Source organism: Clupea harengus, chromosome 23, assembly GCF_900700415.2.
Source record: "Clupea harengus chromosome 23, Ch_v2.0.2, whole genome shotgun sequence".
NCBI classification, from domain to species: domain Eukaryota; kingdom Metazoa; phylum Chordata; class Actinopteri; order Clupeiformes; family Clupeidae; genus Clupea; species Clupea harengus.
The window spans coordinates 17,225,000-17,236,962 of NC_045174.1; the positions used below are offsets into that span (position 1 = coordinate 17,225,000).

Consider the following 11,963-nt stretch of genomic DNA (forward strand, 5'->3'; position numbering starts at 1 on the left):
TACAAAAACATATGTACAATGATAACTGACAAAACAGCTGAAATCAGCCATCTGATAAAAACAATGGGACGGTAATAAAATTCTTAACATTTTTAAAAGCATATTTAAAATACTGGAACACAATTTAAATGGGTTGTATACGTCAACAAAGTGTAAACATAAACTAACCGCAAAGAGAATCCAATTTTTTTTTTTTTTTAAATGAAGAACGTAACGCATGACTGGTGATGGAGAAACAATACCTTGACCAGTTACTGGGGTTAATGGTGTGTTAGCATGTGTGCCAAGTGTCCAACACACTCTGAGGTGCTTAGAAGGTTAGCCCATTACATTTAGGAACCAAGAAGCCTGGCGGATTAGAGAGACTGGCCAGGGAGAAAGAAGATAAACTGGTTAGGTGTCATGAAAGCCCCGTCATTAATCACACAGATTTAAACGCCCATCAAAACAGGCGCTGAATACTGGCAAGAGTGGGAGCTACGGCTCAGTATTCGTAGAAATGTCTAGAATAGACACCTGACCGTTGTTCTCTGAACACATTTCAGCCCCGCTATGCTTTAAAAGTGTGACAGCAAGAAAATACGCTACCAGTTTAGATCCTCCTTTTCCACGTGGGGAAAAGACAAGAATAAACAAACAAACAATAAAAACACAGGTTTGGTTCCCAGAGGGACTGAAATAGAAAAGCCAGGGGAGCCCTGCTACCACAGCGGATTTAAGATGGCCGGCCACCATGAGGGCATATGCAGGCAGCTGTCTACAGCTGGAGTGTGTGTGTTTGTGTGTGTGTGTGTGTGTGCATAGATCAGAAGTGTGCTACATTAGTCTCAAATAAGGTCTATGTGTGCCAGAGAGAGATTCTGAAATTCTTTCCTCATCCTCATGTTTTCAAGGTTTATATATATATATAAAAAAAAAAGTGGTGACAGGTGTGGTTTGTCCCTCTGTGGCCTCTGTAGAGATTATAACCCAGATTGCATCATTCCCTTCTATGTGTTTTACTGGCCCAGCCTCACCAGCTTCATCCTTCACTTACAAATCAGCTCTCATTTGCCCTCACGTGAGGCTTACCTCCTCCTAACCCACTTTTATTAACTTAACTTAAAACACCGCCCTCCATTTTGTCGTCCGTCCTCCATATCCCGTCCTCCATATCCCGTCCTCCATATCCCGTCCTCCATATCCCGACCTCCATATCCCGACCTCCATATCCCGACCTCCTCCCCGCCCTTCCCCATATTAAGTGTAGATTTATAGACGAGTACATTTATATCTTAGATTAATTTGAAACGTACAAACAAAATGGGTAGATCAGTACATATAGACGTACACATATGTACAAATGACCTATATGCTTGAACTCACTAATGCACTTTTGACCCAGGGAAGAGATGGTGAGTGTTGGTGCCTAGGGGAAGGGAGGGGAGATCCAGTACTTCTACGTCCGTGTGGATTGGCAGATTGCAGCAGTAGGGTGTGTAGTGTGTCGACATTAGCTACAGTAAATGTGAATTGCCTGTGCACATGGGTTTTTGGTGGTTAAATGCAAGGGACACTCTCTGTGTGTGGGGGTGTGTGAGTGCACACGCACACACACACACACACACACACACACACACACACATCACACGCTGAGGGGCACTAGAGCAGACGGTGACGAAGCGGTCGGGGCGGAGATAACAGTCAGGGCACCAGGATCCAATCCGTTTATCGTCCTGCTACAAACACAAACAAACACACAAACAAACAGACTAAGAAGCAAACAAACACACACAAAATCGAAATTAGCATCATCATCAGAGCAGTGCATGAAAAACCCCAACATCAGCTCACACTGACCCCATTAAGACACCAAGCCCACCACAAAGCCCTCACTTCTCCTGGCACAGATGGAGATGGCAGAGCCCGTGCTGCGGGTCTTATTTAATTAGCAGTGCAAACACCATCTATGGGTTTCAAAACCAGGAGCCCGGAAACGGGTGTGTGTGTGTTTGCCCTCATAATTAAAAAGAGGTAATTAAGAGAATCAGACAAGCTTTGCCCCATAGCCGGATAAATCCAAACCCAGTAGGGAGCCAATGCCAGCGGGGGTCATGTGCTTGTAGGGGGGAAACACAGAGGGCTGGGGCAGGGGGAGGGGGAGGGGTGGAGAGCCCAAATCATCAAAGGCCTTTGGGACAGACGAACGCTTTGTGAGGTCACACACACACACACATTCCGCTGGTCAATAGCAGTGACAGTGAGACCTTTGCGATCAGCGGTCATTGATGCACATGCATACGCGCACACACACATACACACACACACACACACACGGCATCACCTCACGTGCAACCAATAATGATCTCTGGCAAGATTTTAAATAGGGCATTATCAATAAAATTCAATACAATTGAGTGACACTGGCATTCCAGAGCAAACAGACACTGCATCTGAACAGTGATACATTCATCTTCCTGATCATCACTCCACTACAAGTCAGCCATGCATCCGTGCCATCAGCTAGGCGTTAATGGGACCGTATTGTTTAGGATTCACTACTGCATCCTACACGCTAGTCAGTCCAGCTCTACGTCATCTCTGTGTGTGTGTGTGTGTGTGTGTGTGTGTGTGTGTGTGTGTGTGTGTGTGTGTGTGTGTGTGTGTGTGTGTGTGTGTGTGTGTGTGTGTGAGAGAGAGAGAGAGTGTGTATGTGTGTGTGAGAGAGAGTCTGTGTGTGTGTGAGAGAGAGAGAGAGAGAGAGAGAGAGAGAGAGTCTGTGTGTGTGTGTGTGTGTGTGTGTGTGTGTGTGTGTGTGTGTGTGTGCTTGTAGGTTTTGAGGGCAGAGGTTTTAAAGGGTTCATCCACTGACACAGCACTGTTTGAGGGATTTGCATGTCCTGTCCTTGTCACTGAAACTCAAAACTGGCACAAACGTTGGCACACCGCTCCTGGTTCCTCCCGGAGCTTTAGTTCCAGTTCCAGGGACACGGGGTAGAACCCAACCCCCTCTGCCATCTGAGGTATAGTTCCAGTTCCAGGGACACGGGGTAGAACCCAACCCCCTCTGCCATCTGAGGTATAGTTCCAGTTCCAGGGACACAGGACAGACACCCAACCCCTCTGCCATCTGAGGTATAGTTCCAGTTCCAGGGACACAGGACAGACACCCAACCCCTCTGCCATCCGGGAACCACTCAGTGCTATCAACAGTGCTATCCAAACATGGCGGTAGACAGAGAGTCGCTGTTCATTTCCCACAAAAGACAAAACACGTGCACTATGGCAGTGAGGTCACTATCTACAGCAGTCTAACTTCTGAGGATATATTGATAGAAAAAGAGAGAGAGAGAGAGACCCTTATGATTAAATGACTACATTATGTTTAGAATTAGTCCATTAGAGGTTAATGGGAATAAGGAAAAAGAAAGCATGAGAACCCAAAGCTCCACAGCGGAGCCACACGGTCAGCAGATCTGCCCCCAAGAGCAGTGGTGTTAGTGAAGCGGCGCCATCTACCCCCGTGGGGTGAGAACCAGCATCTACGCGGCGCAGTTAACGCAAAAAACCACATGCATGTACCCCAAAGGGAGGTCATTACCCCGGAGCAATGCAGGGAAAATGACCCTCTCTCTTCTGCTGGGGAGAAAAACACACAGGGTCTAAGAGGGTCCCCTTTAAAAAAAAAAACAAAAACACCCCCCCTTTAATTACACTATACACATCAGGGACGCGCATCATCTCGGCCTTTAGGGACACTGTGTGTCTGTACTGTCCACAAACACAACACTGGAATGGTGTCATTTTAAAACAGACTGTACTGTCCACAAACACAACACTGGAATGGTGTCATTTTAAAACAGACTGTACTGTCCACAAACACAACACTGGAATGGTGTCATTTTAAAACAGACTGTACTGTCCACAAACACAACACTGGAAGGGTGTCATTTTAAAACAGACTGTACTGTCCACAAACACAACACTGGAAGGGTGTCATTTTAAAACACACCGAAGCATCTTAACCACCAAGCACCAAGGTATCAATTACAAAAGTAGGCTGGTGCACATTTGCAAGGGAACGTGTATTTTATCTAGAGGCCTGGATGCTACTTTGATAACTAGGGGGAGGTGTAGCCTGTACAGGAGTGGTGGTGGTGGGACCGGTGTGTGTGTGTGTGTGTGTGAAGACTCACGCTCTGTCGAAGTAGGACGTGTGGAGCGCGTGCGAGAACTTTGTGACGTCCCCGTTGACCAGGTTCCCGTTGCTGTTGGTGGCGTAGTTCTTCCTGGCCGCCTGGTCTTTGGCGAAGTTCCGACATGCGGCGAGCTTAGACTCCAGAGCCTGGAAAACACAGAGAAATAAACAACAACAATACAACATCAGGACAGACGGAATAACAGACAGGAGACTTCAGGCAGGGGTGCATGAGTAATGATGACAGAGTAAAAGACCCTCTACTATGCTAGTCGAAGAGGATTCACTTCAGAATGTGTTGCTAGTGAGACACATCTGATGGGTGAGACTGGGAGTTTGCCTGGGGTGAAGACGAAGGCTTGCTTTTCCACCTCTACCTCCCATTCACCTCCACATAGCATGTGAGCGGCTCAATTGCATAAGTTGGAAGTATTTGGCAGTGGGCATAAGGGTCACAGGCAATATTTGGCTCGTCTTAAATTGGGCTGTTCTGCAGAAAACTCCATGCCCTGGGATTATTGTCTGATGATGAGCTCAGATTATGAACGGAGAGAGGACACATGAAGTAACACACACTCCAAACACACACACTCACCCCAACCTTCCGCAGGAGGTCACCCACGATGTTGAGGGCCGTGATTCTGGCGGACGGCGTCAGTGCTGAGCTGGCACAGCCATTGGACTGCACTGAGGGCGCACACACACACACACACACACACACACACACACACACACACACACACACACACACACACACACACACACACACACACACACACACACACACACACACACACACACACACACACACACACACACACACACACACACACACACACACACACACACACACACACAGGGGAGAGAGAGAGGCGGACAGAGATTCCATTAGAGAGCACATAGAGTGAGGACATACCGCTTTTACATACTGCTTTGAATTTGTGGTTTATTATGCAAGAGATGAGAGAGCGAGAAAGAGAGAGAAAGAAAGAAAAAGAGAGAGCGAGAAAGAAAGAAAGAAAGAAAGAAAGAGAGAGAGAGAGAGAGAGAAAGAAAGAAAGAAAGAGATAGATAGAGATAGAGACTCAGTCAGGGTAAAGTAGACACTAAAGAGAGACAGACAGAGACAAGCACACAGAGACTCTAAGCCCTCTGAGCATGGAGCTGATTGGTGGACAGGGGACAGACCTTTCTGGCTGGCGAAGGCGTTGTCTAAGCTCCTGGCGAGCGGCGTGGCAGGGAGAGAGAGCGAGGCCTGGACGGCGGAGTCCATCTTGTCGTTGTCCAGCGTGGGCGAGCTGGGCGCTGACATCCTGCTGACGTCCGTATGCCGCTCCTTCACTGCCAGCTCCTGCCTCAGGTCTGACACACACACACACACACACACACACACACACAGAGTAAATTGATGCACGGAAGCGCCACAGCCTGCATTTATTCATCACCCCTCAGACCTGAGAGGAAACACTCGTTTAACACAACTACATTTGCTCCTCCAGCAGCTGCTTTGATCCACAGTCACCTCTACAGGCCATGAAACACATGCAGATCTACAGGCCATGAAACACATGCAGATCTACAGGCCATGAAACACATGATGCAGATCTACAGGCCATGAAACACATGCAGATCTACAGGCCATGAAACACATGCAGATCTACAGGCCATGAAACACATGCAGATCTACAGGCCATGAAACACATGCAGATCTACAGGCCATGAAACACATGCAGATCTACCTGCTCAGAGGCTGCACAAGTCTAATCTATAGCTACTCTAAAAGTACTAGTCAAGTTAAGTTAGCTTTTATCATCATTTCACCATATGTATGTTGCCATACACCAGGGGAATGAAATTATGTTTCTTGAGGACCACAGTGCAACACAGAACATACAGAACACCATAAATATAATATCAAAGTACTATGCAGTAAAGAATAAATTAATAAATACATAATCATTTCATGGAAGGCTCCAAAAATAGATGTGTAATCAATTCATGTAAGACAATCCACTCCAGTGTCATGTTTAGAATGACAAAGTGATGGCTTGCTTAGATCAGCGTGCAATTTTGCTGACTTTTGCAGGTCACTGAAAACTTCGGAGCTCAACATCCTCAAGGTGACACTCTACGGCGGCGTACGGCATTTCAAAGAAGCACTTAAGAAGAAACTAAGACGCCCTAACAGAACATCAAAGCTCTGCGGTGGGAAGGAATAAGATGTCACATGGGGAAAACGCAGCTCAGCCGAGGGATACAAACTGAACAAGCCAAGACAAGAGGGTTCCTCTGAGGATTAAAAAAAAAGAGAGAGAGAGAAAGAGAGAGAGAGAGAGAGCGCAAGAGAGGGTGGGGGGAAAGAGGGAGAGACAGAGACAGAGAAAGAGAGTGGAGGTAAGAAAGGAGACAGACAGAGAGAGATTGGAGGGAGGAAAGGAGAGACAGACAGACAGAGAGAGCAGAGAGAGAGACAGAGAGAAAGATGAGGGACAGGGGGAAGAGAAAAAAAAAGAAAGAAAAAGTGGATAAACACCTCTTGCTTCATCCTTCAGTCTCTGTACGGACACGAGGAGTGACTCCTTCTCATCCAGCTCGCTCTCCAGAAAGGCGTTTCTCTCAATGGCCTGGTTCAGACGCTGCTCAAAGTCCTCCAGCGACACTATCGTAGCCCTGTAGGGGTCACACACACACACACACACACACACACACACACACACACACACACACTACAGTTTTACAAATAATCATACCATCAATCTTTTTATCTAGACGATCATGAATCATTTAAATCGTAAGTTAAAACAAACAGGAAAAATTCAAACTAAAATTTCATCAAGCGCTCGAGAGTTGAGAAAACAACATCAACAAGAAAACAACAAACTACAAACTACAGACATGAAAGTAACTTCAATTCTTAAATCCTTGGTTAAGAGTCTTTCGATAATCAAATAAATCTTTCCTCATACGTAATGGTTAATTTCTTCTCTTCTCTTTTGTTGTTCATGTTGCCATTGTGTATTAATGAGCTCCTCAGCACAGTGCCCCATCTCCAAAGCCTATAATCCTCCACTTGACGTCGCATCCGTGAGAAATACACATCTGATACCTTCCGAAAACCAATTACCACTGCCAAGACCATTACCCAAGCACAGATGAGAGTAGACTAGCATGTTTAGCAATTTAAGTGGTGCAGCTTAATTAGCGCAGGAAGAACTCATGTTTATTTCAGTTAAAGCATTCCACACCAACTGACTAGTCAGGCGCAGATGGGCGAGAAGAGATCAGATCAGATCACTGAGCTCAGATATGAACCCTGCTGGATGATTAGTGGGGAGCTGTGAACTGTATGAACTAGCCTTCATTCCATCTCCGTTTAATCAAGAGCTTGCAGATCCAAGTAGCCAAAGACAGAGGAGCTTGGGATGAGTTTAGTTGTCATTCTGGCTGGATGTTACTTACTGTATAACTGCACTGTATATCTCTGTATAACTCCACTGTATATCTCTGTATAACTGCACTGTATATCTCTGTATAACTGCACTGTATATCTCTGTATATGTGCACTGTTCTGTACTGGGGACCCACACAATAGGCCTGGGTTTTGGGATATAGTTAACCTTAGGACCTTCATTTGCATGATAGCTGCCATACCAGTCTACAACTTTGCATATGAAAAGCTGGGTAATAGAAGGCATTTGAGGCGGCCTCTGACACACACTGAACAATGGATGTGAATCACTCTCAGATGACTGGAGCCACACGACTATGCTTGGTCATACAACCGACACTGTTTGTTAAGGTTGTAATATGCTTCTACGACTGCGTTACTGCATGGTCATGGTGAACATTTATAGTAAAATACGTCTGAGGGGATTTGCGAGGTGTCTGAGCCAGCTATCTAATGTTAGCATGCTACTATCTAAAAGGTAAACAGCGATTTAAAAGTTGTTTGTTTGACTTTTTTTTGCTTAGATTTTTTTTAACGTTACAGAGAAATAGACACTGTGCAATGTAACATTTTTGTAACTGAAAAATACGTCTGAGGGGATTCGCGAGGTGTCTGAGCCAGCTTTCTAATGTTAGCATGCTACTGCCCATAAGGTAAACAGTGATGGGTTTATACCAATCTCAGCCCTGCGGCTTGCGTAGCCTTGTCAGAGAGTTTCAAAATTTGGGAGACGCACACAAGCACGCAAGAGGTGCTTGGAGTGGGCTTGCAAGGACGCAAGGGGCTCTTGCGTGTCTTACGTGCCTGCGTAAAAGGCCGACCATAAATTAAAGGTCTGGCACACAAACCATAACGCTCAAGTGATTCCTCAGAAAGGAACCAAACTTGTTGACCTTCTCCATGTCGTCATTGACAGGGTTTTTAAATCACCATTTTCTACTATTGCGGACTAACGGACTATGTTTGGTCTGATTGGAGCTGAACCTCATGAAACTTTTTGCACTCTCTGCGTTGCCATACTTCAGTAAGATCATTTTACAATCCTTTTTTTTTTTCCAAACGCATCCTGTAAAGAAACACTTTGACCAGGACAGATCCATACCTCTTAGCTCTTTCCAGGTCGTCGTTGGCCTGCTCCAACTCCCTGACGTATTTGTGGAGCTGCTCTTTGATGCTCCTCGTCTGGCCCAAGTCATCCTCCAGCATCGAGATCTGCTTATAGCTTTGACCATAGTGCTGCTCTAGTTTCTCCTAATGAGAGAGAGAGAGAGAGAGAGGAGAGAGAGGTAGAGGGGGAGAGAGGTAGAGAGGTAGAGAGAGAGAGAGAGAGAGATAGAAAGATAAAACAGAAACAGGGTGAGAGCCTGGTGAGGGCCTTCTGTCAAATCTTCCCAGCTCAATTAAACCATGACGACCCACACATTAATATATTTACATACCAATGTTCTCTTGTACATTAACATACACGTTAACTTAACACACCATCATATACCCATTTTCCAACACGCACATGACACAGATACTTTCGACACAGACACACACGTGACGTCACACTCTCGTGCACAATAACTAACCCACATTGAATCATCTATTTTTCAGGAAGCTCCTGAGCATACTCCATGGAAGCCAGTGACCCATATCTCAGGCTCTGAATTCAGCAGAAAAGCAAGATCTAGCTTTCAGACTTAACCCACACACACACACACACACACACACACACACACACACACACACTTAAAATCACTCATAGTCAATAAAAGCGCTCATTGACAATCACCATGACAACCAAACCTGCCTGTTATAACCAACATCACAATGAAGTGACATCTACAAAACTACATTAGGCAGCTCTACCACTGCAGCGCATCACATGCTGCTGCTGCTTCAGAGAGCCATACGAAGCACACCGGGGCAATTAAACAGAAGTCTCCATGTATTATGCATTAGATTAATGTTCTCCTCACTGGCTGGGGCAAAACCAAGGAGGGGAACACTATGCATGGGCAAGGCTATGCTGGGGGGTACTTAAAACGTACCATATGCTAATGCTCGCTAACAAGCAGGGCTAGGTCACAAAGACCTCAAACTCAATATAGGAAGCTCAATACAGAAGAAACATAAATATCATTTCCAGGCTAATATTGTGTATTTTTGTCAGTTCTGTAAGCAGTTCAAGTGATTTTGTAGTATGAAGCCAAAGAAATCCAAGTGACCCACAGCAGTTAATTAGAGTGTTTGTGTCTCTTTCAGTGAAGACAAGATACAAACTCTGAGGGGGAGAGAGAGAGAGAGAAAGATAAAACAGAAACAGAGAGATAGAGAGAAGAGAAGAGAGGGAGAGAGAGAGAGAGGGAGAGAGATGACTCCTGTGAGAGAACAGGTTTTCTGTGGGAGACGCTCTGGCCCCATCCATTCACACCTGTGTTCCCACAGGACCTCCTGATCCGCGCTGCTGACTCTGCCTTCCTGTCTGTCCGCTCATAATGAACGAGGAGGCTGGACGGCCCACTGCAGTCACCCCTGAACCAGCAGCAGCAGTGCTCACAGCTGCACTACACCGCATGCATGCTCCCGTGGGTACCGATGGGTCTGCATGGCCTCAGCATATAGAGCTTTAAGGGGAACTGACCTGGTTATACAGACGCCCGTAGTAACTCATTCTACAGTCAACGGCAGCCAGCTGCAGCTGTTATGAATAGGATTTATGAATATGCCTTTAACAACCAACACCTGGATTCATCTTGCACCTACAGTTTTTGAAGCCCGATCCTTCAGGCAATAGTTATTTCCTACTGTGTACTGCAGTGCCAAATGCACTAACAGTGTATGCAATGTTCAGTACAGGTCCAAACAGTTTGGTCATATTGTACCATGGTGGATTCCCTTCCAGCACATAAGCCCAGACAGTCTGGTTAATAATGTGTGATACATCTTGACCAGTTCTGAAGGCTCTGGCTGTCCCACTTAACATTCATCTTAATATTAGAGTACTGTGTTCCAGCAGATAGACCCGGCTAGTCATGGTTAGAGGGGGGTTGCTCATCATTCGTTTGGCTGCCTGTGAGCAAGCATTGTAGACCTACACATGCATTAATGCTCCAGCACAAAGGCCCAGCTGGCCTACTCGGAGTGCACATAATAGCCCCCGACTCATGAATATGGAGTTTGTGCGTTTAGCCCCGTCCAGTCTGGTTTCCACTGGGTTAATCACCTAGTCCTGTAGGCCCTGGTCGTCCCACTTCCCATTAAATGTTACCGCTACGCTACGACTGGTGAATACGGCGCTCCGGGTCCCACTGCGCTTGGCCCCCAGGCGGTCTGTAGAGATACGCTACCTTGAGGGACGAGAGAGAGAGAGAGAGAGAGAGAGAGAGAGATAGACAGCGCTTGGCCCCAGGCGGTCGGGAGATACGCTACCTTGAGGGACTCGAGAGACAGAGAGAGAGCGAGAGAGAGAGAGACAGAGAGAGAGATAGATACGCTACCTTGAGGGACTCGACCTCGTTCTGCAGCCGCTCGTTCTCGCCCTGCAGGTCCCTCATGCGGCTCTCCGCCTGCCCCAGCTGGGCCTCTAGCTCCGCCTCCAGCTCTCGGCTGCCCTCCTGGAACTCCAGCAGCTCCTCCTGCGCCTCCTGGTAGCTGTGCGGGTGGAGGAGGTGGGGAGGGGTGGAGGGGTGGAGGGGGGAGTATGGAGTTAGATTCAAATAAGAGAACAGGCTTAATCCGATCAATCAGATAATCTATTGATCTGTTAATGAATGACATGTCTATAGGACGTGGCTATGCAGATTTATTAGGCAAAGAATAAATAAATGCGTAATCATTCTTGAGCAAGTAGGTGAACAAACCAACGAATAAATGTCCTACATCTGCACTGGGTAAGAACGCTTGTGGCGTCTCGCCAAGCCATAGAAATAGCAAGTGCAAGACTAGTACCTACAGCACAGTACGGTCAAGAGCAGACACCCATTACGCAAGACAGATCCCCTGGGCTTTTAAAAGCCATCATAACCATGCCTATACACGTTAACTTATTTACAACAAAAGGTCTAAAAACATCTCAGTACATATAAATATCAATAAATAAATAGCTTACATACACACATACATAACTTAATAACAACCTTTCCACTCAGGGAAAGAACTGTTTTAGGGAGACACTACTGTTAAGTGGTGCTACTTCAAGAGCAGAGATAAAATTGCAGGTCCCCCCCAGAAATCTTTTCTTTCACAGCAGAGGAACAATAAAACCGAAGGCCCAGCTTCTAGCAGCGACAGCATCTTACTCCAGGAGCTTCAGAAGAGATGATTCTAGCTGACCAAACAGAAAATGCTAAC

The 11,963-nt window shown here is 46.3% G+C and overlaps 1 protein-coding gene across 7 annotated transcripts in view; it reads right to left on the reverse strand.

Annotated features, from left to right (window-relative positions):
• Positions 1-11,963, reverse strand: part of ndel1a (nudE neurodevelopment protein 1-like 1a) — a 30,958-nt gene that overhangs the window by 13,619 nt on the left and 5,376 nt on the right. For 2 of the 7 annotated variants that reach the window (XM_031560879.2, XM_031560877.2), the window contains 7 exons: positions 11,111-11,264; positions 8,728-8,876; positions 6,711-6,847; positions 5,366-5,539; positions 4,773-4,864; positions 4,176-4,324; positions 1,601-1,718 (listed from right to left, as the gene is read on the reverse strand). In XM_031560879.2, coding sequence (XP_031416739.1) covers positions 1,625-1,718; positions 4,176-4,324; positions 4,773-4,864; positions 5,366-5,539; positions 6,711-6,847; positions 8,728-8,876; positions 11,111-11,264 — 949 coding nt within the window. In that variant the 3' untranslated portion in view covers positions 1,601-1,624. Of the gene's footprint in view, positions 1-1,592; positions 1,752-3,580; positions 3,616-4,175; positions 4,325-4,772; positions 4,865-5,365; positions 5,540-6,710; positions 6,848-8,727; positions 8,877-11,110; positions 11,265-11,963 lie in introns of those variants that run through there. The other 5 variants (XM_012819096.3, XM_012819095.3, XM_031560881.2 and 2 more) reach the window with 5 other exon arrangements.